Genomic DNA, 27588 nt, shown 5'->3' on the forward strand with positions numbered 1-27588 from the left:
CCTCATCTGTAGCTGGATATACACCATGTTTTGTAATGTTGTGAGAAATTAATAAGACGCACAGGGTTGAGCTGAGCATAGTGCATAGTCCAAAGGTACACGTCTCAAAAATCAGCTCAATTGCTACAAGCCATTCTGATGAAGTGATCCAGGGAGGGTTGGAAGGGACCGATTCACTTTTAGGAACAGTTTTGGGAACCTGTGCTGGAGGAGTCAAGGCCTCCTTCCTCCCAACTTTTAAAGGAAAACGAGGCTATTACTATAAAACAACTTTCACCTCCTTTTTAAAGATATTAGAATTCCTTCCTGGGCTGCATTCCATCCCATGAGGGTCAGCCTAGCCACGGTGGAAGAATCCATGCGCGTGGGGCACATGGCACAACCTCTATGCAAGACTTGATGGTGATTTATTCCCTTGATTCCTTGGAGCCTTTAGTTTTTATGTACCTTTGGGGAGGTTATTTTTTCCTTTGCTTGCTTTAAAATAGATGCCAAGATCAAAGAGAGCTGGGGAATCAATCTTATAGTCATGGAGGGTGTGGTTTTGAATGGACTCCTGCACACTGTGTCATACTTGTTTGTTTATTGTCTGCTGATTTATTCAAGGAAAGTATATGAAATGCCTAGTGGTGCAGAGCATTACCAGTGTGTTAGGGACTGAGAAGGTAGTCAGGTGAAGGGCCCAATGCTGAATGACAATCTGAACCCTGAGGGCATTCACAGCTGGTTCTCAGAAGGGTCCCTATGGCATCTCAAAGACTGCCAGGAGCTAGGAGGAGAGGAGGGCATGGACAACCTTGGTGCCAGCCTTCTGAGCAGGGAAGAGAAGAACGGGCCCTCCAAATCAAAACTGCCTGATGGGAAGAGGACAGTGAGGGTGGTGGGCAAGGCTTCAGTTGCTGGTTGAAGTTTGTATGAGGTCTTTAAGAGTGTCCTTGTGGCAGGCACTATTTTGGTGATTCCCAGAAGGGTGGGCTCTTACACAGACCTGGGAACAGTCTCCACATCTGAGTGATGCTGGACATGCTCTCCAATGTCTCTGAACCCACGTTTTTTCAAAATGCAAATGAGAAGCATTCTCTGCCTCACACTTTATCAAGTGAATAAAGTGAAATCAAATCAGATGACGTAATGGGTCACTGGTTCATGGTACATAGTAGTCCCCTGCTCCTCTTGTTTAGAATAGCTCAGGTAGCCAAAATTGAACTCAATGGACTCTGTAAGGCAGACAGTGAGCTGACCATGAAGGTCTTTCCTTAAGACCTAAAGAAGGGGTAGCCAAGGCTTTATTCACATCTCCCCTTTACCAGGTCACAAAAGGGGGCAAACCTTCTGCAAGTATAAGAGTGCCCACTTCTTCTGCTCCATGAATCTTATACTTTGGGTCTGCACATTATCAATACAAAGAGCTGTGCACTCTGGAGCAGACACATGCATTTCTTTCTCTGTCCACTCAAATTGCTTCCCATGCAGCAAGGGCCTCATTGTTTTACAAACAATAAGCAATCTTAACACCTAGACCTTAATTTCCAAAAGCAACTTGTTACAATAAGAAGCTAGACTTCCTTTTGAAAATAGATGACTGTGGATCAGGGCAAGGAACAATCAAGGTAATATGTTGGAGCATCTTATGCTAGAAAGCAAGGAAGTACTTCAAGATTAATGAAGACACATGAGAAAGACAGAAAAGCAAAACTGAAGAGACCATGGTTGGTTATATATTAGGAACAATTTTAACATCAAAACATATAATAATAACAGTAACAACATTTTGGAATAATTTATGAATTGATATAGACAGAAAAGAAGGTAGAAGAAGGGAAGAAACAAACCTCTCTGTAGAGAAGAATGCAAGTTGACAGGTACAAACGCTAAAGACATTATAGACACTAGCACAACAACGCTTGACAAATTCTGGTGACCAGGCAAGCCCAGGGCTTCAAACCGGCAACCTCAGTGCTCTAAGTCAATGCTTTATCTACTGCATCAATATAGGTCAGGTGACTACAATTTATTTTTAAATAATTCTGGGGGAAGAAAGGCAATTTGTGAAGATGAGGGAGAAGAGAGAAGGAAAAACAACAATGTAGATAGAGAGAGACAGAAAAAATTAAGTTAGCACACATTTCCAAATGTGACAAAATATTAACAGTTGAAGAATTTAGGTGAAAATTGTATAAAGTTTTGTTTCAGTATTTTTTCAACTGTTTTTGAAGGTTTGGATACTTTAGAATAAAACTTTGGTCAAAACAAGATAGTGCTTTAGGTAAGTTTCACATGTAGTAAATGCTCAAAACTTTTCTACTGTGCTCCAATAAATCCATATAACTGTACTTTTACACACACACAGAACAACTCCATGTGTGTGCTCTTACACACACATATGGCTACAAGTACATGTGTGTGTGCTCTTATACGCAGGGCTACAAATCTACATGTGTCTGCTCTTATACATACACATGGTTACAAATCCATGTACATGTGCTCTTACACACACACACACACACACACACATGCATGTCTATGGGCTCATGGACCAAACAAGTATCAAATAGGAAAAATTATTATTTCAAGTTCAGCTATTTATACCATGACAGACAGCACATTCATTTCCAAGTGTAAGCATTTATTAACAAGGCTAAATTACTATTCATGAGTGATTTGAGTGCGCTGGGTTTTGTTCACTCATAAAAGTTATTGTGTATCTGATTTCCCCAGAAATCAGAGTCAAGGTTTCTGTGAATAGAGTGATAAAAATAGTAACTACCATGTATTGAGTATATATGCCAGACATTTTTTCTCATGGATTTCATCAATTATTTCATAGGAACCTCACAACAGCGTTAAAAGTAAGTTTAGAGGAAACTAAGTCCAAGTTAGAGGAAAGGAATCCATGTAACTCACTTAAGTCATATCTCTTGACAAAACTAGGAAGTGTCAACATTGGGATTCAAACCAAGCCCACAATCCTGTAGACTGTGCTGGATTTCTTAGATATCTGTTGACTCAGTAATTTAAAGGAGGAGCCATAAGAATTGTGAGAGGAAAATAAGCTTTATTAAATAAAAGAATGAGAACTTGGTCTAAAGAAGGAGGTGGGAAGATGATATTGCAGAATAGCAAAACTGCATATAAAGCATGAGGGCTGCGGAGGATATTCATAGCTAACTTTGGAAAACCTATGTGGAAATTGTTTAACCAGTGGTTGTCTCTAACAATCTTCTCTCCACAAATAAATGTCATTGTAACTTATCCAAATACTGGTGTACGCAGAATTCAAGTCTGATTGGTGTTCTTGTAACTTGAGTCCACATAAGGGGGGAGAGTGACAGAGTACAAGCTCTGAGTTGATGAACTTTTCTGCTCTCCTTGTTCACAAAACATGGAATTGTGAGCTGCTTTCACATCCTGACTTTTTTATTCATTGGGACAGCTAGACAGACTCTTAGTCATCATCTCTCCCTGGAATCCTGGACACAGAGCAAAAGTGAGCAACAACTAGCAAGCTTCTCAGGGACACCTTTGAGTCCCACTTATTATTTCACCCTTCTGAGCAAGAAGAGGTCAGCCAAGCATAGCTCTCCATCAGATACAGAAGTGAGCCAAGAGCCTTCCAGTAAGGGGAAAGGGCCATCAGGCACATGTTCATGGTTTTTCCATATCTATGACCCCACTGAGCTCAACAAAGTTAGTTGTTGTTGTTTTTCTCTTCGCTTCTCTGCCTAGCCCTGGGACACCTATCTATCAAGGTCAAACTCAAGCTCTGTGTCTTCCAGGAGGATTTCTTGATCACTCTTGTTTCTGAAATTCTTTAGCATCTAGGTCCTACTGTGATTGTAGTGGTGATGACTTCCATTTCTTAGAGAATGCCAAATATTGTACTGAGTGTATTAGGCACATCACTATTTAATTTTATTTCATCTCCACATCAACCCACTGAAGTAAGAGTAACATATCATCACTATTGTTACGAAGAAGAAATTGGGTCTCATGAAAGTTAACTTTCCTACGATTCTATGGTAGTCAAGTATCTACAGGATAACTGTATGAATTAAATAGAATGAACTAAATGAAAATGCTTTGAGACTGGAAGCTAAAATATGAGGTCTTTGGGCATCAAGGTCAGTAGTTTATGTACAGCACTCAGCAGAAATCAATCTCAAAATAATTGTGTTGATTACACTCTGTCCTGATGTCTACAGCACTAGAAGAAAGGGCTCACAAGCTGTCTGCAATCAATATGGGCTATGCAATGTCCATCCAGAAGGCAACAGCATAAGCCCTATGTTCAGGTTTTAAGAAGATTGACTCTTTCAGTCACCAAGTAGTGGGCATATGACTAAGAAGGGGGCCTAAGTGTTAAGCAATGTGTTAATCTACTTGTATGAATATACCCCAAATTCCAATGTCTTCAGTTGCTTGTGAAAAATGCTATTCCTTATCACTTTCCTAAATCCACTAAAGAAACTTTGCTGGGAATAGCCTAGAAAATGGAAATTTAAACATTTATCATAGGTCATTCCTTGAAGAAATAAGATGTAAGAGCCTTTGCTTTTTATAATTCTCATCTACTATTCAGAAAAACCTTGGATGGTAGGTAGGTATAATTATTCCCATTCTACAAATGAGGAAAGTGATCAGGGATGTAAAGTGAGTATAATGGAGACCTAATTCCTTCAGGATCATTTCCTCAGAGAGCTTTCTGGGGTGTCCCTGACAGATGGAGGGCACCCAGGCAAGAGGAAGGGTCTGGTTTTTTTTAGACACATGGGTCTTCCTTTGCTTTGGGGTATCTATGTCTCCTGGTCTAAGCCCCAGGATGGGGATCACTGTCCTAGTTTATTCTACTTTCTGGGCAACATATGTCAGTTCATGAGAACTTGGGCAATGATTTAGCCTCTCAAAATTTCAGTGCCCTCTTATGTAAGTGAAAAGAATGGTATCTTCTTTACATGATTTCTGGGGAACTCTATGATATCATGAGAATAAAGTGCCTTGTAGGGAGCCTCATGCTAGTAGATGCTTAATTAAATCTTAGCTATTAATACTATAAAATTCAGCTCAGAGGGCAGCTCTGAAAAAACAGCTTCTCTGACCACCGTTCTAGTCTCCTAGTTCCCTGTGATTCAACATGGCCCCCTTTGTACAATTTTTGTAGGGTCTATTAGCTTTTATTTTATTTTCCACACCTTGTATGAACTATCAGTTTACAAGGTCTATCTCCCTCTCTAAACCAGGAGATCCTTTAGGACAAGGACATTCACTTTGTAACCTTGGTGCCTCGGTTTGTCAGTGCTCAGGAGTTTATTTGAATGAATTAGTTTCTAAATGACCAACTGAATAATTGAGCAACTGACTCAATGAATAGATAAATAATGCATAAGTAACTGAAAGCATAAAAAATAAATGTGGAAATAAATAAATGGAAGATTAATAAAGGAATGCAAGAAACCAGGTGATGAGTTATATTAGTCAAGGGGGATGAATGTGTGAATAAGCAGATAAATTTGTGAAAATCACATTGCAACCATCCTCTTATGTCATCCATGTGGTTGGAGTCACCTGGCCGTGTGGAAGGAATTTCTCTAAGTGATTGTTAAAATTCTTGGCAATTCAGAGGTGACAATGTTTTAATTTTATGGTAATGCTACATCTTTATGACTTAGTAGTTTCATTTAATGATCCAATTTAGCAGGAGATGATGTGTCTGCTAGCCCAGAGAGACTGCTTTTCCAAGCTCAGGACTTCCCCACCTGGCAGATGCCAGCTCTGCCTCAGAGACCAGCCTCCCGGAATCCTCTTGCAAGCACCATGCCTCAGCTAACAACATAAGGTATTAGACAGGGAGAGAGGCACTTCAAAAGGGATTTCTTCCTCTCAGCTGTTATCATGCTTCTTTCTTTATTTTATCAAAAGTCCTCTGGACAACATTTCTGTCACAGAAAACAGTGTCCTTCTGAAATACAAGGGACAATACAGGTGATATTCCAACTGAGTGAATTGCTAGTGAGCCACAGCGCACAGGTCACCCATGCGCGAGTCTTAGATGGGAGATGGCTCTTGTCGACCAGGAGTGCGGCCCATGGGCTCCTTCGGAGGTGAGCTGAGCCCATGGCCCATGGAGACAGTGGATATACTTCCAGGGGAGGGTGGTGCAAGAGGAAAGGGAGAATGAACTGCAATTTCTTTACCACCTGCTCTGTCAGCCACTCTCCACCCTGTTATAAAGTTAACTCATGTAACTGACTACACAGCAGCAATAAGAAGTTGTTATCATCACTCTCCATCTGCAAAGAGGAAACTGAGGTGTCACAATCAAGGGCCTTGCTTTTGGTCCCACAGACTAATTTTAATAGGTATTACTTATTATAATTTGGAGGATGTGGTAAGTGCAGGCACAGTTGTAAGCCTGTTAATTAGTGCACTTGAGTTTGTACATCCTCACAACCATGCCCTTCCAAAATTGTTCTCCAGCCTTGGCCAGATAGCTCAATTTGTTAGAACATTGTTCTGAAGCACAGCCATTGCTGATTCAGTCCCCGATCAGGGCACGTACTGGAACAGCTTGCTATTCCTATCTCTCTCTCTGTCCCCCTTCCTCTCTCACTGAAATCAATAAATAAATTTTTTTAATTGTAATCTATAAATAAGAAGCTTGAGATTTGAAAGCTAGAAGAAGAAAAGCGGGGTCAAGATATCTATGGTTTTAAAAGACCATCCTCTTACATGCATTATGAATCAGAGTGAGGAAGGCAGAAGATTTAAGTGGGTTGTTTTTTTTTAACAAGGAAATGAGATTATAGACTCTGTGGAGTTGGAAGGCATATCTTAATCATTTATACATCATCAGTGCCTCATCAATGCCTGGCCCAGCAGACAACCAATGCATATTGATTTACAGTAACAAAAGACAGTTGCCTCCCCTGCTGTAGAGAGCTTTGATAAGAAAGCTTATGATCTGATGGCGATAAGGAAATTTTATTTGTATAACTTAATAGCCTCATCAACACATCTGCAAAACAAAAATTTTTTAGCTGTTTTGCAGTGATGAATCTTTTTTTATTTTTTTTTATTGTTTATTGAGAGGAGGGGAGACAGAGACAGACTCCTGCATGTGCCTGACCAGGATCCCCCTGGCAAGCCCACTAGGGGGCAATGCTCTGCCCATCTGGAGGCCTTGCTCTGTTGCAATCAGAGCCATTTTTTAATGCCTGAGGCAAATAACATGCAGCCATCCTTACCTCCCAGGGTCAACTCGCTCTAATTGAGCTATTGCTGCAGAAAGGGAGAAAAAGAGAGAGAGAAAAGCAAGAGGGAGATGGATGGAGAATGAGATGTGCGCTTCTCCTGTGTGCTCTGACCAAGAATCAAACCTGGAACATTTACATGCCAGGCCGATGCTCTCCACTGAACCAACTGGCCAGGGTCTCGCAGTGATGGATCTTGAACTAGGCTGATGCCCAGTAGATACTCAGCACAATTTTATGCAGATTGTAATCAATTGACAAGTTTTTGGCAGGAGTCTTTCTGCAATGATGGTTATCCAATATATGATAAAAACAAAACAACAACAACAAAAAAAACTTCAGGACTTGAGCCCAGTTTGTTCTTGTGAAGACTTTGTCAGGGCAAAGAAAGTTACACTTCCTTTTTGGTGTATGTGTGTGTTTGTTGAATTGCCATGTTCACAATAGAAATAATCAGGGCCCTGGCCAGTTGCTCAGTGGCTAATGTGTTGGCCCAATGTACAGATATCCTGGGTTCAATCCCCGTTCAGGGCACACATGAGAAGCAATCATCTGCTTCTTCCATATTCCTTCTCCTCCTTCTCTCTATCTTCCCCTTTTGCAGCCAGTGGTTCAACTGGTTCAAGCATGGCCCTGGGCCCTGAAGATAGCTTGGTTGTTATAAGCCAATGGTTCTCAAAGTGTGTGCCAGGGCGCACTGATGCATCCTAGAAGATTTCCAGGTGTGCCCTATGGTATTCCAGAGAAATATGTGCCTGTTGGGGACCAAAAATCCAACAGGGTTTTTGGAGTTTAGATTTTTGGGGAACAGAGGTGTGGGGAATTGGCTGTAAGCTGACAGTCTGCCCAAACCCCCACCTCACTTGCCTGATTAGGTTGCAAAGGCTGTTAAGCTATGGTGCTGGATTGTTTACACTACCCCGCATGTTCCCCGGAAAGACTGGAGGCCAGTTTCTTCTATTTTTTTTTTTTTGATGTAAAATTAAGATGATATGTATGGTGGGGGTTTTGGATTGATGATTAAACATAAGGAATTGTCTCTTGAAGCCTTCTGAATTTCTATAAAAGAAGAATATGTGGCAATATCTAAAAAAGCTTTGAACATTTTACTACAATTTTCAACATCCTATTTATGTGAAATAAGATTTTCTACACTCAACACAAGAGTAAAAAGAGAGGAATTTTTAAATGTATTGACAAGGAAATGAGAGTTTGCCTTTCAAATATATGCCCAAACATTGAAGCTAGGACACACCAGGCTCATGTTTCTCATAAACACAAGAATGAGAAAACTTAACACATTCACGCTGGGACCTGCCGAATTTATTAAATTTTACTAAGAATGTATCTATATATATAAAAAGATAACTTTTTTGTCATTTTTCTATTTTTAACCCCTCTATTTTTTTTACAAATTCTAAAAAGCATAACTCAAAAACTGTAATATAAAAATGTTTTCTAATGTCAGAATAAATTTTTTTGTCATATTTATTTTGTTTAATTACCATAAAAGCACACTTGGACTTTATATATATATTTTTAATTTGTCTTAATTATTATAACATATTTCTCAGAAATTTATATATAGTGCTCCTATAATTATTTGTAGGATTTTAAATGCACCCAACTTCAAAAAGTTTAAGAACCACTGGTCTAAGCTTATCAACCTTAGGTGGTAAAAGTAGCTCAGTATTCAGCGTTGGCCCCAGATGGGTGGCCAGGTGGATCCTGATCCAGGTGCATGCAGGAGTCTAACCTCACTATCTCCCCTACTCTCATCTAAAAAAAGATCATCAGGAAGATACCAATAGAAGGTACAAGGACAGAGTTTTACTACAGATGAACATGATACCAACAATTGAGTTATATTTTTCTTTGATACAAAATACAGGTGCCAATTTTGATAATACATCATAAAGCTCAGTCAGAAATACATGTGCTATAATTTGCTTCTGTCTTAGGTCATGGTAACTCTTGTTTCCCTCCATTGCCAGGTCCTTGTGCATTCTATTTGTAAATGGTAAAGTCACTGATGATAACTTTGGGAAGTGAGGCTGACTACCTGGATGGACACGTTTCTTCCTGTTAGTAGTTTGGATGATAATCCTTTATGTGCAATCACACTGTACTATTATGTGCAGGCATATCACAGAAACTTCAATGGTGGCTTCCCTGTCTACCCTCTATGCATTCTCTGACAAGTTTTAGTAAAAACAAGGCCTGCTGCTACAGGAGTGAGAAAGAGAGCAGCATAGTAGTAAGAGTGATAAGATATGGAGGCTTGGAAGGTGGTTTGATTAGAAGCTATTTGAGAATGGTAAACAAGTTCTGCTTTAGAGATTGTACTAAACATTTCTTGTGAAGTCCTTGCAATGCTGATGATTTCCATACAGGTATAGGTGCAAACAACTTTGTGAATCAGTATAAATTTGTGATCTCTAGAGAAAAGACAGTGTGTGGCTGGGACACATCTGTTACCACACTGATAAGATGTCTTGTTAACATTAAATATGGTAAAATATAAACTAAGTAGAGTAAGTTTAAATGTCAAGTTCTAAGCAAAATCTTGTCGCGGTGCTTTGACTCATCTAATTCTGCTTTATTGATATGGGAAGCTTCCCCTCTGAAATGTGCTCTCCAGGCTCCTGGAGCCTCAGAAATCTCATGGCAACACAAGGAGTAATGACTTTATTGCTGGCAGGTGGAGATTGGTATCTTCTAAGGCTAGGATGATATTGGTCAAATAAGTAAATATTATGTATATGTCTGCTCGCTTTGGGTGTGGGAGACAGGCTATAAGCTGGCAAAGTCATTATAGCTAAGAGGCTTAGTTTTAAGACTAAGCCTTTCCCTCCCTCCTAATACTAAGATCTTCTCAAAACTAAGCTTTTCCCCACACCCTTGACTGTTGCATGACAGGGGGTGGTCACTCTTATGAGGAATCCCATTTATGCCTCAGATAAGTGGCTTTGTATTAGAGACTTTCTTATTTGTATATTGGCTTAAAACTTTAATTTTCTACACTATAAAGTGAATCAGACCAGGGGCTCTCACTCTTTCTTGGTCCCTGCAGAGGCCTCCCTGATCCCTTGTTGTAAGGCCAATAGCCACGGCCACCATCACAGCTGCCTGGCCCATGCAGGTTCAAGTTTGATTTGGACAGAAGACAGTAATCAAACAATGGAGCCAAGAACTGGTGGGCTACTAGCATTAATCCTAGCTTGCACCCAATGGGCAAGAAATACACACAGTGGATAAACACTTCCCTTTTGTAAAGCCAGAAGCCGTGGCCACCACCACAGCTGCCTGGCCCACGTAGTTTCGCACTGGATTTGGACAGATGGTAATGAAACAATGGAGCCAAGAACTGGTGGGCCATTATCTTGCTCCTGGCTTGCAAAAAAAGGCAAGAAATATACACAGTGGGAAAACACTTCCTTTTCCATTCAGGGCTCCCAAAGCCACTGACTTATTTGAGTTTCTTAGAATCAAAGTTTTCTACCTCACAAGCCTTATTCACCTGTGTTCCCCATCTCCTTCTCTCTGCACAAACTCTGCACAAATTGGCTTCTCCTTCAGCATTCCACCATCTTGGCTGCTTCTCCTCTCCTCCACGTGGCCTTTCTCTGCTCTTTCCTCTAATGCTAATCTCAGGAACCAAGAGAGAGCAAGCTCCCAGTCTGCCCCATGTTATAGTGTAGAAATCAAAACCATTAATCCAATATATATACAAACAAGGAAGTCTCTGATACAAAGTCACTTATCTGAGGCATGATGGGATTTCCCATAAGAGTACACCAACCCACATCATGCAATCAGTCAAGGGTGTGGGGAAATCTTAGTCTTAAAACTAAGCCTTAGGGTATAATGACCCTGCCTGCTTACAGCCTGTCCCCCACACCCAATGCAAACTATAAACAAGCAAACCTATATATCATATTTACAAACTTATTTGACCAACATTCTACCCTTTTTGCTTGCTTCACAATCTAAAGCACAGGTATTCCTGCACAAGGAGATTAGGCACATTACACAAATTACAACAACATGACAAATCATACAATTTCAACAATTACAAAGGTACATTTCACCAGTCTCTGAGCACTTTGCCAAAAGCGCAAAATGTCCTCAGACTTCTTTCTAGCCATGTGAAAAGCTTCCCCGGGCAGGGGAAGGCCTCCAGCTAAGTGACCCCCCATCCCCATCAGGGTATTTTACATTGTTCAAAATCCATAAGTCCATCCAACATAGGAGCCAGTGCCCACTCTGGTCGTAGTCCAGGAATCAGTCCACACACATGGGGCCTCAGCCACCCCCCCTCATCCCTGCCATCCTGGCAGGTCTTACACTGTCCCAAAGGGAAGCATGTGGCAATGGCAGTCAGCATTTCCATCTCTGCTCCAGAGAGCATGATAGCATTCACTTCTATGTCCCAAAATCACAGAAGTACCAGGGGCATTGCAGGTACTCCTTGCTGCTGGGCTCTCAACTTCTGGAGACTGCGGATCGCAATTCCAGACCAATTCTCCTCATCTTCCAAAGAGGAAACTGAAAATATCAGCTCTTGCTGCCAGCTTAGCAGCCCCAGATCCCGCCTCAGCCCCACCCTCAGCCTCGGCCACCTGCTGCTGCTGGCTCTCCATGATGTCCAGGGCAATCTGCAACTCACAAACCTGTGAATCCTTCTCCAGTGGCTGCTCCATTTTCAAGTGAATCTCATGAACCTGGTCGGCTGCATCTTGTGCTTCCTCCAGCTCCAGAGTTGGTATATTTTATCCCACATTTTCTCCAGCTCTTTCCGCTGCTCGGTTTGCAGGTCCTGGGCAACCTCTTCCACAGAGCTCTCAGTTTCCTCACACATGGTTCTAAAAGTCAGCCAGCCTATGATCCCCAAAAGGTCAGCCATGGGGAGCCATAACAGCAGCCAGTCCTCTACTACACCACTCAAAGGTAGTAGTGGCTCCATACTGAACTGTATCGAATCCTGCCAACTACAGCAAATGTAAAGCTGGTACCACGGCCACCATCACAGCCGCCTGGCCCATGCAGGTTCGCATTGGATTCGGGCAGACAGTAATAAAACAACAGAGCCAAGAACTGGTGGGCCATCATCTTTATCCTAGCTTGCACCCAGCGGGCAATAAATACACACAGTGGGAAAACACTTCCCTTTCCATTCAGGGATCCCAAAGCCACTGACATATCCGAGTTTCCTAGAGTCAAAGTTTTCTATCTCACCAGCCTTATTCATCTCTTTTCCCCATATCATTTTCTCTACACAAACTTGGCACAAACTTGTTTCTCCTTCAGCATTCCATCATCTTGGCTGCTTCTCCTCTACTCCATGTTGCCTTTCTCTGTTCTCCTCCTGCATGGGCTCCTCTGCCCCATTTTATAGTATAGAAATCAAAACATTTAATCCAATATACAAACAAGGAAGTCTCTGATACAAAATCATTTATCTGAGGCATAATAGGAGTCCTCATGAGTTGCACCACTCACATCATACAACAGCGAAGGGTGTGCGGAAAAGCTTAGTCTTAAAACTAAGCCTTAGGCTATAAATACCCTGCCTGCTTACAGCCTGTCCCCCACACCCAATGCAAACTATAAGCGAGCAAACATATATGTCATATTTACAAACTTATTTGACCAACACTTCTCCTCTATGGGAAAAAGCAGGTTTTCTGCTTTTCCCTTGGCTTCTCTAGTGGCTTACCTATCTTGGTGAGACACCAATAAACAGAATGGCCCACCATCCTCTGACTCTGTCATTTCTTTATTGTCTACCCAAATTCAATGAGAACCTGCATGTGAATGGCCACAATGGAGACCCCTGGCCATACAGATGGCAATTTAGATATTATCTATACTAGAACAGAAGGAACATTCATTTTCACCCAGTGTGCACCCCAACCAGGATCCGTTCAGTGGCCCCTGTCTGAAGTTGATGCTCTGCTCTTCTGGACGCATGCTCACAACTGAGCTATTTTTAGTACCTGAGGCAGAGGCTACACGGAACCACCTTCAGTGCCCGGGGCCAATGCACTAGAACAAATTGAACTCTGAGTGAGAAGAAGGGAAAGAGAGAGAGAGAGATAAAGAGAGAGATAGAGAGAGAGAGAGAGAAGGGGGAGGGATGAAGATGAAGATGGTTTCTTCTTCTGTGTGTTCTGACAGGGAATTGAAACCTGGACATCCATATGCCAGGTCAATCTATACCATTGAGCCAACCCGTCAGGGCTAAAAATTATTTATAATAAAACCAGTCCTCCTTTTTCCTGGAGAGGAGACAGCATATTTCCTTGCTGGGAAACTATAGGACCTTGTAAAACCAATAGCCATGGCCAACATCACAGCCGCCTGGCCAATGTAAGTTCGCACAGGATTCGGACTGACAATAATAAAACAACAGAGCCAAGAACTGGTGGGCCATCATCTTTATCCTAGCTTGCACCCAGCAGGCAAGAAATACACACAGTAGGAAAACATTTCCCTTTCCATTCAGGGCTCCCAAAACCACTGACTTACCAGTTTCCTAGAATCAAAGTTTTCTATCTCACTAGCCTTATTCACCTCTGTTCCCCATCTCTTTCTCTCTGCACAAACTCTGCACTAACTGCCTTCTTCTTCAGCAATCCACCATCTTGACTGCTTCTCCTCACCTCTACGTGGCCTTTCTCTGTTCTCTCCTCTAATGCTAATCTCAGGAACTGAGTGAGAGCAAGCTCCTGGTCTGCCCCATTTTATAGTATAGAAATCAAAACCTTTAATCTAATATACAAATAAGGAAGTCTCTGATACAAAGTCACTTACGGTGGGAAAGGCTTAGTCTTAAAACTAAGCCTTAGGGCAGGCGTCCCCAAACTACGGCCTGCGGGCCACATGCAGTCCCCTGAGGCCATTTATCCCGCCCCCCACCGCACTTCTGGAAGGGCCACCTCTTTCATTGGTGGTCAGTGAGAGGAGCACTGTATGTGTCAGCCCTCCTACGGTCTGAGGGACAGTGAACTGGCCCTCTGTGTAAAAAGTTTGGGGACACCTGCTAGGGTATAACAACCCTGCCTGCTTACAGCCTGTCCCCCACACCCAATGCAAACTATAAGTGAGCAAACTTATATATCATATTTACAAACTTATTTGACCAACATTCCACCCCTTTTTGCTCGCTTCACAATCTAAAGCACAGGTATACTTGCACAAAGCAATTAGGCACATTACACAAATTACAACAACATGACAAATCATATAATTCCAACAATTACAAAGATATACTTCACCAGTCACTGAGCACTTTGCCAAAAGCACAAAATGTCCTCGGACATCTTTCTAGCCATGGGAAAATCTTCCCGGGGTAGGGGAAGGGCCTCCATCAAAGCTACCATCCTCCCTCATCAGGGTATTTCACATTGTTCAAAATCTATAAGTCCATCCAACACAGGAGCCAGTTCCCACTTCAGTCATAGTCCAGGAATCAGTCCACACACATTGGGCATCAGCCAACCCCCTCATCCCTGCCATCCTGGCAGGTCTTACACTGTACCAAAGAGGAGCATGTGGTAATGGTAGTCAGCATTTCCATCTCTGCTTTGGAGAGCATGATGGCATCCACTCCTATGTCTCAAAATCGCAGACCTACCAGGGGTGTAGTAGGTACACCTTCTGGAGGCTGCGGATCACAACTTTAGCCCGATTCTCTCATCCTCCAAAGAGGAACTGAAAACACTAGCTCCTGCTGATGGGCTTTAGCCCCCAGCTTCCTGCCACTGCTGGCTCTCTACAAGGTTCAGTGCAATCTGCAACTCACGAACCTGTGATTCCTCCTCCAGCAGCTGATCCATTTTCAAATGAATCTCAGGAACCTGGTCAGCCTTCTCCTGTGCTTGCTCCAGCTCCAGGGTAGGCGTCTCTTTCTCCCAAGTTTGCTCCAGCTCCTTCCACTGCTCAGTTTGCAGGTCTCAGGCAGCCTCTTCCACAGAGCTCTCGGTCTCCTCACGCATGGCTTTAAAAGTCAGCCAGCCTACGGCCCCAAAAAGGACAGCCATGGGGAACCATAACATCAGCCAGTTCTCCACACTGATTTTCGAATCTTGCCACAGACTACACCAAATGTAAAGCCAGTAGCTACGGCCACCATCACAGCTTCCTGGCCCATGCAGGTTCACATTGGATTTGGACAAACAGTAATAAAACAATGGAGCCAAGAACTGCTGGGCCATTAGTTTTAATCCTAGCTTGCACCCAGTGGGCAAGAAATGCACACAGTGGCAAAACACTTCCTTTTCCATTCAGGGCTCCCAAAGCCACTGACTTACTCGAGTTTCCTAGAATCAAAGTTTTCTACCTCACCAGCCTTATTCACCTCTGTTCCCTATCTCCTTCTCTCTGCACAAACTCTGCACTAACTGACCTCCCCTTTAGCATTCCACCATCTTGGCTGCCTCTCCTCTCCTCCATGTGGCCTTTCTCTGCTCTCCCTTCTCTGCTTTCTTCTCTAATGCTAATCTCAGGAACTGAGTGAGAGCAAGCTCCCAGTGTGCCCTATTTTATAGTATAGAAATCAAAACCATTAATCCAATATACAAATAAGGAAGACTCTGATACAAAGTCACTTACGGTGGGAAAGGCTTAGTCTTAAAATTAAGCCTTAGGGCAGTGGTTTTCAACCTGTGGGTCACGACCCTGGTGGGGTCGCCTAAAGTCATCAGAAAATACATAATGCATATCAGGTATTTACATTCCAAATCATAACTGTAGCAAAATTACAGTTATGAAGTAGCCACTGAGGAGCCACTGAGCCATTTCACCCGCAGGTGTTGTAAAGTACCAAAGGCTACAGAATTAATATTAATATTTTAGGAGGCTTGGAGAACATTTTATTAATTTGGATTAAGGTGTGCAGAGAAATTGTGAGAATAGTCTCTGTACTGTGTGATTGGCATAACCAGGATGGCCCTTGGCATTGTATTGTAAATGCAAGGGGAGGAGAACATGGATTCCCAGACATTCCACCACACCTATGGGGAAAGGGGTGAATGGCTAGCCAGGTGCAGGAAGAGAAAAGCCAAAATAAACCTTTTCTTATAGCAATGAGTCATTTGCGGGCATTTGTCCCCACCAAAACTACCTCTCCTATGTAAATGTGTGTGTGACTCTGGACAGAGAGATAGCAGATAAGCACTAGATAATATAGGAATGCCTTTAATATGTAAAGAGACATCTTTCTACCATTGTGTTGGCTTGTAAACTTTGTTTTCCCCAAAATGATGTATAGCTTGCAAATTGAACGTGGTCCTATCATGTTAAAGGACATATGGCTATAACCAATAGTGGTAAGGGGCTCCTAATTGCAATTTTTGCTGCTGTACTTCCCACTTACAAAACTATAAAAACTAAGTAGAACAAAGGGCCGGCGCGCTCTCCCTCAGATCTCTGTTGGAGCTGCTGCCGCTTGGCCAAGCTAAACAATAAAGCTTTGGTGTGTAAACTACGGACCTTATTTCTGTCTTTCATGTTTTGGGTCCCTCCGAATTTGGATTAACACCACCAAAATTATTTTTTGGTTTGGTGTCACCAAAACATGAGGAACTGTATTGTGAGGTCATGGCATTAGAAAGGTTGAGAACCACTGCCTTAGGGTATAACAACACTGCCTGCTTAAAGCCTGTCCCCCTCACCCAATGCAAGTTGTAAGAGAGCAAACCTATATATCATATTTACAAACTTATTTGACCAACAGACCATCAACAGTGTGTGCATCCTTCTACTCAAGACAGTTTGATCCTTTTTTTCCTACTTATTCAATTTCATGAGTTTTTCATACTCTAAATTCGTGACATCTTGGTGAGATTGTTGCCTCCCACAAATGTGCAGGTTCAAGAGATCCTGAAATTTGTATTTTCACATTTGTTTGTTCTTCCTGAAAATGTCTTCCTATGCCTCATTTCCTAGTAGCTGCCTTCCTGTGTCCAGGTCTTAGAGACATAGTCCTCCCGCCCAGTAGCCCTTCCACAGGAGCCTGGATGAAGCCTCTCCTGCATGCTCCCAACACACACTACACCTATCCTGTGATTGTCCTTTGTTGGGAAAATAAGTTTATAAAATGTGTTTTTTAGGTTTTCTCACTTATATTTTGCATTGGCTTGGGCAGCACCAGGTATATATAGTCTGTGAAAGGCTGTGGTGCTTGCCCTTAGGGCAGCAGATTGTAAATTGCAGATTGTCTTCCTGTTTGAGAGAGGCCATTGTATTGCTAATGTTTGCTGGAGAAGGAATTTTTTCCCTAGTTTGGAATTTGCAGGAAGAGGAGAAGTGCAGATGTGGAACTGGAGCTCTGCTGAGTCTGGTGGAGGCCTTTGATTCCAGGATGAACCAGAGATGATTTTCTGGGTTGTGGAAATGGAGAATGTCTCAGGGCTTTGGGAGCCACTGAATGAGAGGGAAGCAATCTTCTCTGCCTGTTTGCTCATCCACTGGTATGAGCTTTAATAAACGAAATGGCCCACTGTTGGTCAAATAAGTTTGTAAACATGATATATATGTTTGCTCGCTTGTGACTTATAATGGGTGTGGGGGACAGGCTATAAGCAGGCCAGGTTGTTGTAGCCTGAGGTTTGGTTTTGGGACTTAGCTTTTCCCCACACCCTTGACTGATTGTATGATCTGGGTGGTGCACTCTCATGAGAAATCCAATTATGCCTTGGATAAGTGACTTTGTATCGGAGACTTCCTTGTTTGTATATTGGATTAAGGGATTTTGGTTTTCTACACTATAAAGTGGGACAGACCAGGAGCTCAGACACACAGTTCCTGCTATCACAATTGCAGGGGCTCCCCTGATCCCTTGCCCTTCATGGGAAGAGCTGGTTTTCTGCTTTTCCCTTGTCTTCTTTTGTGGTTTGCCTGTCTTGGTGAGACACCAATAAATAGGATGGCCCCCCATCCTCTGACTCCGCCATTTCTTTATCGCCTGCCCGAATCCAATGGGAACTTGCATGTGAATGGTCACGATGACGGCTCCTGGCCTTACACCCACCATTTTGGGGCTCCACTGTTTTTTTTACCATCTGCCCAAATCCAATGAGAACCTGCACGACCATGACGGTGGTGGCCACTGGCCTTACATATATTTTAATTGTTGCTGTCTCTTCCCCATGATTAGCATGTAATGCAGATTTATACTGAAATGATAATGTTATGTATGGCTTGAATTGTGTTCCCCAAGGTATGTGCAAAGTCCTAACCCTAAATCCCTGTAAAATGTGACCTTAATTAAAAACAGTAACTTTGAAAATGCAATCAAATAAAAATAAGGTCATAGTCCATTAAGGCGGGCCCTCATCCAACATGACCAGTGTCCTTATAAAAAGAGAAGAAACAGACAAACAATCTCATAAGTGGAGATGGTGAACTGTGACTGTGAAAGCAGGGTGACAGCATCTGGAAGGCAGAGACTGAGGTGCTGCTGCTGCAAGCCTAAGCACACCCGAACAAGAGAAACAAGCTCGAAAGAGGAAGGGAGGGTTCTCTCGAAAGGTTTCAGAGGGAGCAGAGTGTGGCCCTGAAGGCTTTTGGATTTTTTGGACTTCTATCTCCAAAGTTGTCAAACAATGTAGTTCTGTTTTTGTTTTTAAGCCACAGCCACTCAATTTGTGGAATAACTAATGCATACACAATTTTGTATTAGCCAAAAAATTGGCAGTTCACATGGTGCCTGGAATGTGCACTTCTATACTGAGCTGACATGCATTGTGAATAATTCAGATATTAAACATAGGTCCAATGTGTATTCCTGAAGAAACTTATTCTTTACTTCTTCCTCTGTAGGGCCTGTGGCAACTGCTGTTGTGGCCATGCAGGTTGTCACTGGATTCGGGCAGACAGTAAAGAAACAGTGAAGCCTGACCTGTGGTGGTGCAGTGGATAAAGCGTTGACCTGGAATGCTGAGGTTGCCAGTTCGAAACCTGCACTTGTCTGGTCAAGGCACATATGGGAGTTGATGCTTCCTGCTCCTCCCTCCTTTCTCTCTCTCTCCTCTCCTCTCTAAAATGAATAAATAAATAAATTTTAAAAAAAAGAAACAGTGGAGCCAAAAAATGATGGGCCATTTCTTTATTGAAGTCTTGCACCAGGCCAATGAGCAAACAGGCAGGAAAAACACTTCTCTTTCATTCAGAGCTCCCAAAGCCCTGACGCATTTTCCAGTTCCACCACCAGGAGAATCTTCTCCGGTTCCTCCTAGACTCAAAGGCCCAACCAGTCTCAGCGGAGCTGCCAAAACCCCTCAGCTTTGATTTGCCATCTACACTTCTTCTTCTCTCTGCCAAAGTGACTTCTGCTTCTTCAGCACTCTGCACTCTCTGTGCTCTCCCTGCAAAACTGCCAGGACCCACAAAGACCCCTCCTCCAGCAAACATTAGCAAAACAATGGTCCCTCCCAAGCAGCAATGTAATCTACAATTTATAATCAACTGCCCTGCTCTGATGTCAAGCTGCCCAGCACCATTTTTAACAAAAAAGTCAGCAAGCTAAAAAACTACAAATTTTACAAATTCATTTGCCCAAAATTCTCTATCACTTCCGTCAGTCTTGCATCCAAACCCTGGACCTCTCTCCTCCCCCACACACCGTCCCTGGGGGAAGGAACTTAGTCGTGAGTGAGTACAGTGTCAGAACTTTAGGAGGCCTAGATCCACTCTACTTCTTCAATAAGTCTGATTAGCCCTTTAGGTTACTGCCCCAAAGCAGTCTCCTCACATCCAAAGACACAGAAGCTACTTGAGCTGTTGGGAGCCCTGTCTCTCCAAGGTCCTCCAGTGGGAGGGGAGATGCAGGGAATTGAATCTGCAGCAGGGGAAAGGTACCAGTTGCCTACAGAGAGGGACAGCTAATCTGCCCCAAGGATGCATTTTAAAAGGTGCTTTTGATTCAAATGCACTGTTTTTCACAACAACAATAACAAAACCTGTTCTTCTTCACCCTCAAAACCTCTATTTGCAAATATCTGCAAATTTCTTAGAAGTTTCCTTTTTTCTGAAGTACCTCCTGTAATCTCTCTCAAGGGGTTCTAAAGGAAGATGGCCTCTGAGACCACCTGGCCCAGGGTCTGATGTTAGAGACCTGCAAAGAGGCCAGGAGCCCCAGCTGCTGACGCAGGCACAGGAAGGAAACCCAGAGCCCTGCCTCCCAGGGTTCTTTATTCTCCTTGTTTTACCACCTGGTTGTGCCAGGGACAAGGTCAGAGAAAACAACTATGTGTTGTCACAAATGGGAGTGGCACTCAGACCAAGCCTGCATTCTCCCTCCTTCTATTCCCTGAACAATTCCTGTCACGCTTTGGCTCGTGTCAGGATTCACTCATATTAAAGAACATTTAACATTTGACAAACAGAAAAACATGGACTTGATGATCATGATATTTATGTACTAAAGATGTTTGTCAGCTAAACGCGAGTATTCTACAATTCAGCCTACACAGAGATTTGTTTTAGAGTAAAAATAACAACAACAACAACAAAAAACGTTTATATAAAATGCAACTACATGTGACCAAAAAAATACTTTAAAAAATGTCCAATCATATATAACAAAGTCTGTTGATTCTGAGACATAACTCAAATGTCCTGATTACTTCAGGGTCACAGCAACAAGTAATCATTAATTTATCTTTAGCCATTCCTGGACAAAACATCAACATAAACCCAGAAAGATGTCTTTTCAAAGACAGAGATTCCATGTAAATGAGACTTATGAATTCACCATACTTTCTATAACATTGAACTCACATCATTTGGAGAGCTTAAAATTTTAATCTATATTTAATTTACATATTTTAATTTTAAAATATATTTAATGATATAAGGACAAGTTTATGCTTATCTATTAAAATCATAATTTTAAAATATATATTTAAGAAATATACATTCATAGAAAAAAGCACATATACATTCATAGAAAAAAGTCACAAGAAAATTCTAACAATAAAATAGCAATAGGAATTTCTGGATTGTAGGTAGTTTATAGGTGACTTTAACATTATTTCCATATCTTTTGTTTCCTTAACTTTTTATTATTAATAGTGATTTATAACAAAAATATAAGCACTGTTTAAAGCAAAACAAACAATACAAAGGATCTAATTAATATTTACTGATAGAGATTATTACTGTGCCAGAGGCTTCCGTTTGCTTCCTGAATCTTGACTATTAGTCCCAGCATTTATTTATTTATTTATTTTAAAGATTATTTTTCATTGAGTTTAATTGGAGTACATATTTCAGGTATGCAACTCAATCAAACATCATCTGCACTCCATATTGCATGACCATCACCCCAGGCAAAGTTTGTTTTCATCCCCATTTTACTCTCTTTGCCCACCTCTAACTACCCTCAGCCCTCTTTCCCTTAGTTCTAGTATTTGTTACTTGAGCAAGTCATGAAATGTTCGTGCTTTGTTTCTTTTTTATGGAAGACAGAGATAAAAATAACCTCAGAATTCTGTTGTGAGATAGTGCTGTATTGAGTTGTTCACCGGAAACCTATAGGATTTGGTGATCCATGTCATCCCAATGCATTTTTTTAATAAGAAACTTGATAAACTCTCAGTTCAGACCCAGAAGTTGGTAGGCGCTGATCACTCATCAGCAGGCATTGATCTCCAGTGCCTTATTCTGCTGCCAAATCACTTCCTTGTTTTTTTGGTAAAGTGTAGAGCAGGGATAATTTGCATTTCAATCACTTGGAGAGATCGGTAAAAGTCCATATATTGAATTAGAATTTTGGGGGCTGAGAAGTTTATAATTTTTTAGCAAGAATCCTCAGATATCTATATGTTGATTACATTTTGAAATAGCCAAGATTCACTAAGAACCTTACCTACTTGACCTGGTTGTTGAGCACTGTTGGTTACCACAACCATGAAAGAAAAATAGCAACACAATTTCTAATTTATGTTAAAAAGCTGTTGAGAAACAGCTAGCATATACATATTTTGCAGTTGAAGGTCTATGGAAATGTAGTGAAATGACATTCAATTCAATGGAACTAGCATTTTCTGCAGAAAAAAGAAATGTGGCCTTTGTGCTCAGATGGGCAAATTACTAAGTGTCCTTCGTCACCATTTTTGCAAAAGTTTACTTGCATTTCTATCTGTGATATTGCGTGCTATTTCTCCCTATTTTATTGCCTCCTGAACAATAGTGACTTTGCCTTATTTGTGTGCATATCTTCAGTGCCCCAGACAGTGTCTGGTTGCAGATAAAGGGTGTTGCCTTGTGCAGAGAAGCCTACGACTAGAGGACTCAACTAGACTCAATAATCCCCTATTTTTCTGTTTCACTATATGATTCTGCTGGCCTCTCCAAAAGCTAGTGCTTTAATCAAAAAGTGTGGATGGGCCAACTAGTGACACCCACAATGCCATTATTTTTAGAAAACTATTACATCACAATTTGGCTTTGTGGAATTATGTTTTAACATAAGTTAGTACTTATATGCTGTTTCTTAACCCATGTAATAATTGACTCTGACTAGGCCCTTCTGCACTTTAAAAAGAAGTGGCCAGATAAATAATATTGCCAGAAAATAATAGCTTATTTTTGTTTGTTTGTTTGTGTAGTCATTTTTATTTGCTTTCTGTTTTTGAGCTTTTTGTGTTTTGTTTTGTTTTTTTACTTTTTATTTTTTGTATTTTTCTGAAGTGAGAATCAGGGAAGCAGAGAGACAGACTCTACATGAACCCAACCAGGATCCACCTGGTAAGCCCACTAGGGGGCAATGCTCTGCCCATCTTGGGTGTTGCTTCAATGCATGGCGGAGGCCATGGAGTCATCCGCAGCACCCAGGCCAACATTGCTCCATTGAAGCTTTGGCTGTGTGAGAAGAAGAGAGAGATAGAGAGAAAGGAGAGGGGTAAGGGTGCTTCTCTTCTGTGCCCTGGATGGGAATCAAACCCAGGACTTCCACATGCCCAGCTATACCACAGAGCCAACTGGCCAAGGCCTGTTTTTGAGTTTTAAGAGAGAAAATATTCTTGGCAAGTTCTATAGAAAATCCTTGGAAATTGCCTGACCAGGTGGTGGTGCAGTGAATAGAGCATCGGACTGGGATGTGGAGGACCCAGGTTCGAGACCCCGAGGTCACCAGCTTGAGCGTGGGCTCATTTGGTTTGAGCAAAGCTCACCAACTTGAACCCAAGGTCGCTGGCTTGAGCAAGGGGTTACTCGGTCTGCTGAAGGCCCACGGTCAAGGCACATAAGAGAAAGCAATCAATGAAAAACTAAGGTGTTGCAACAAAAAACTGATGATTGAAGCTTCTCATCTCTCCATTCCTGTCTGTCCCTATCTATCCCTCTCTCTGTCTCTGTAAAAAATAAAATTTAAAAATTTAAAAAAATGCTTGGATACTAAGTCTTGGTTTTGGTGGAAAATCAAGATTGTTAACAAGTTTTCTTCTCTCATGAATATAACCTAGATGTTAATTTTATTATTTACTGAAATACTATTCTCTCCTCACCCCAGAACTTGGTCTTTTATTTGCAAGCTTGTTCCCTTCCTGTGGACTTCCGTTTGCCGTATACCATCACATTGGTAGACAGAGCATCAGTGGAAATTATGCACCCTCACCTGTGACATTGCAGTACACCTGGAGAGGTCCCAACGGCCCGCTGCCATCTGGGTCAATGTGGAAGAAACCAGCTGTACGCCCTTGGTGCCTGTACACCTCACAGGATCGCTCATAGAGGGCTGGGAAGACACAAAGGCAGCAGGGAGGAAACTTTGTATGGCTCTACATACTCCTTGGATGAATCAGTGATTTTTACTCACATTGACTGTCAGTGTTGACTTCCTTCCCTTCTCCTATAACCTCAACTTTGCCACAGAGTCTTAACAAACCAGCATCCCAATATTTGATGTAGTTGCATCCTCAGTTCACCATAACAGTCATTCTTCTAACCAACACGGAGGTCACAACCTTCAAAAGGTCTCCCTTTGGAAATCTGGTGTAACTCTTCTCTGTGCTGACGTACCTGTCCCCCTGTCCCCCTTTGATACCTGCATAGTGTACTGAGATAGGATCACCCTATTCTGTTCTGCCTCCCTCAATGATTACAGAACCTGTCAGAGTGCCTATGTATTGTTTGACACCATGGTACAACATCTAGCAGAGGGCCACATTCAGAGAAGGGATTTGAATTATAAATGAGAAACTGAGTATATACAGTCGTGCTTTTATATTAATAAAATAAAATGTTGCTATCTTATTTACATATATATCCAGAGCTTAGCACAGTAACTAACATATGGTAGATGCTTGATCTAGTTTATTTTGACTTAACAAGCACTTACTGTATTCTTAAAATATGTCAACAATGTGATTGCCACCAGGTGACAAACAGATAGAAAGCAGTCAGTCTGTGCCTTAGGAAGCTCACAGTTTGGTGCAGCCACAAGGGTCTTCATGTGTTCAGACAGAGGCAGACACAGGTGCCCTGGGATAGGGTACCTTGACCAACGAGAACATGAATGAATCCAGTGAAATGTAAAGGAAGCATCTGATGTCTCATATGTGAGGCTGCAAGATGTTGCTTGATGCTTTAGACAAAATGGCATAACCCAGAGCAGCAGGGACACATCTAATTGTGTCATACTCCATGTCTAACACACTTCAGTGGCTCCCAACAGCTTAAAGATAGAGCACCACTTCCTCACCTTCACCAACGTGTCCTTGTGACGAATGCCCCATCCCAGGAAAATGAAGCCATAGTTTGTCATGCTCAAGTATGAAAAGTGCCTCAAATAATTTATTACCAATGAAGTTCTAAATCTTGAGAGGGTTTGAGATTTCATAAATTAATGTGAATTCAAGGTTATCCTTGTACTCATAGACTTCTTTTTTGCAGCCAAACACACATTGTGAAGTAGGAGGTAGATGGAAGGGTTATAGTTGTACCTTACATTCTGACCACAATATATAGCTTCTTGATGTTTGTCCAAACCTAATAGCACACTTGGGTTTGAGTTATACATGTGAAAGTTACTTCTATGTGTGGTGCCTCTCTCCAGCCAGTCCCACACTCTCAAGATAGCCACACTGCGAAAAGGGTTGCTGCTGTCCTATTTAGGCAGCATGTTGGGGGAGGAGGTTATGTAGTGGTTAAAACATGAGCCCCAGAGTCAATCAAGTGGGTCTGCATCACAAGGCTATCTCTTACTACTTATGGGAGCTTGAATAGCTAATTAATCTGTGATAGGCAATCCCTGAGCTGACTGATTCTATTCTCACCCCTTGGTATTTATATCTTGCTCATGGATTCATGCCTTCTTCTTGAGTGTGGCTGGACTTGTGGTTGTACTTCTAATGGAACCTGACAAAAGTAATAAATGTCACTTCCAAAACCTGATTATGAAAAGACAGTGACTCCCACCATGGGTAATCCTGAATCATTCAGTTGGGATGAAGCCAACAGGCATGTCCAGGGGCAGCCCTGAGAAAAGGCTCATGTGGGTGAGCATGAAGTTCTGAAGCCAGGCTTCAGACTGCATGGTTGCAACCCTGGCTGAAATCCTAACTGCAGCCCTATGAGAGACCCAGACTGAATCTCTCACTTTCAGTTGCTCAGAGACCAGGAGGAACCATAAAGTAGCAATGCTGACTGTTTACAGATACTACATTTTGCTGTGGTTCATTATGCAGCAATGGCTAGCTAATAAACTTGGAAAGCACTAATTTTCTAATATGGATATAGGTACAAAAATATCTACCTTATACAACTGTAGTAAGGCTGCAAAGACATACCTACAGCACTTAGCATGGTGCTTGGCACATAGCAAGTGCTTGATACATATAGAGTATTATTATTACTTTTTCGTTGTTGTTGCTTCTGTTATTGTACTATTTCAAGTAATGTTACTTCCTTTTATTTGTTGCTTTTTGTTTCCTTAACTTTTCTTTTAAGTGATAACAAGCCTTATGATTTTAAGATCACAAATCACAACACTTGTGAAAAACTAATAAAACTAATATTTCCTATACCCTTTCTGTGCAGAGATGTTAGCTTTTCCCTCTTAGTTCATTTGGCTTATTCTCAGTTTTTGGCTATTTCAGTGTTAGCATTTTTAAATTCCATAAAATGTTTACTTTTCTCTCTGAATACTCTTTCTTTTTAATGACATGAAATTCTTGATTCATCGATGCAAAATATCTTAGATATATCTGAAAATATTAATTATAACACTTTCTTTGATATTTTCATCACTTTAAAATAGTGTTTCCTCCAAGTGTGTGTGTGTGTGTGTGTGTGTGGTCTTTCATGTTAAATTTCTTTCTGAAATGTCAGGAAATTCTTTGTCATCCTATCAAATTCAACAGTACTCTCTAAAGTACCAATTGCTCTAAACAAATATGTGTGGTTTGCCCTCTAGAACTTTACTATGGTACAATCTAGCTTGACCACTTCTTGGGAGTCTCTATGTTAATCTCTTTAGGTACTTTCTCTTAGTCTTGTTAGATTTTTATAACTTCAAGAGATATTTTGCATGAGATCTGGAAGATGGAAGTCACAGCATACACATTCATTTTAGGCTTATAAAGTCCATGTCATGCATGAGGTTCTATTGTAGATTACACATGTTTCCACTTAACTTCAGACTTAAGCTACAGGTGTGGGTTGGCCAAGTCACACCAGCTGCTAGTGGGCCACCTCTTCCTTCTGCTTCTCTAACTCCCAGCCTGGTATGTGTTTAGGTCTTTTATGATACCCCATCACTGAAGTTGAAGGTTTGGTCATGGTTAAGGCTCAAGATGCTTTTCTGATCAGCTGCAGACTGAACCATTTAAGGAAATTTATATTATTTATTACTGTTTATGTGATGCTTTAGAAGGAAGTAGAGGTAAATGCATATGTTCAGTCCATCAGCTCAACCAGGAAGCACAGACATACAACTTCCGTATTGTGTTGCCCTCCTGCATTGCTGGCCACCCGCTGCACACCAAGCAGAGCACACACATTTATGAGAACCTATGAATGCAGAAGTAGCTCTGGCCTAGGCTCTCAAAAAACTGAATAAAAGAGACGTGGCCCTAGGTCTCAGATAATTCATAAATTTACCAAATTAACTCCAATACACACAGAAAAACATTGAAAGACCAATTCCCAAAATAGAAAATAAAATATTTTCGAAGCTCTCACCTAGAGCAAGACATTAGAATTGTTCATTTTTTAAAAAGTGTAGATTATTATAATGTCACTTATAGTTCTTCAAAGCACAGGAAAAGAGATAAATTATTCAAATTGTTATGAGAAGTAAGTGATATAGTGGGCAGTTTAGACAGACATGAGC

The 27588-nt window shown here is 41.6% G+C and overlaps 1 protein-coding gene across 3 annotated transcripts in view; it reads right to left on the reverse strand.

Moving 5' to 3' along the window:
* Nucleotides 1-27588, reverse strand: part of CNTNAP5 (contactin associated protein family member 5) — an 884141-nt gene that overhangs the window by 261729 nt on the left and 594824 nt on the right. For all 3 annotated transcript variants that reach the window (XM_066280702.1, XM_066280703.1, XM_066280701.1), the window contains one exon: nt 23872-23991. In XM_066280702.1, the coding sequence (XP_066136799.1) occupies nt 23872-23991 (120 nt within the window). The remainder of the gene's footprint in view (nt 1-23871; nt 23992-27588) is intronic.

Source organism: Saccopteryx bilineata, chromosome 5 (assembly GCF_036850765.1).
Source record: "Saccopteryx bilineata isolate mSacBil1 chromosome 5, mSacBil1_pri_phased_curated, whole genome shotgun sequence".
NCBI lineage: Eukaryota > Metazoa > Chordata > Mammalia > Chiroptera > Emballonuridae > Saccopteryx > Saccopteryx bilineata.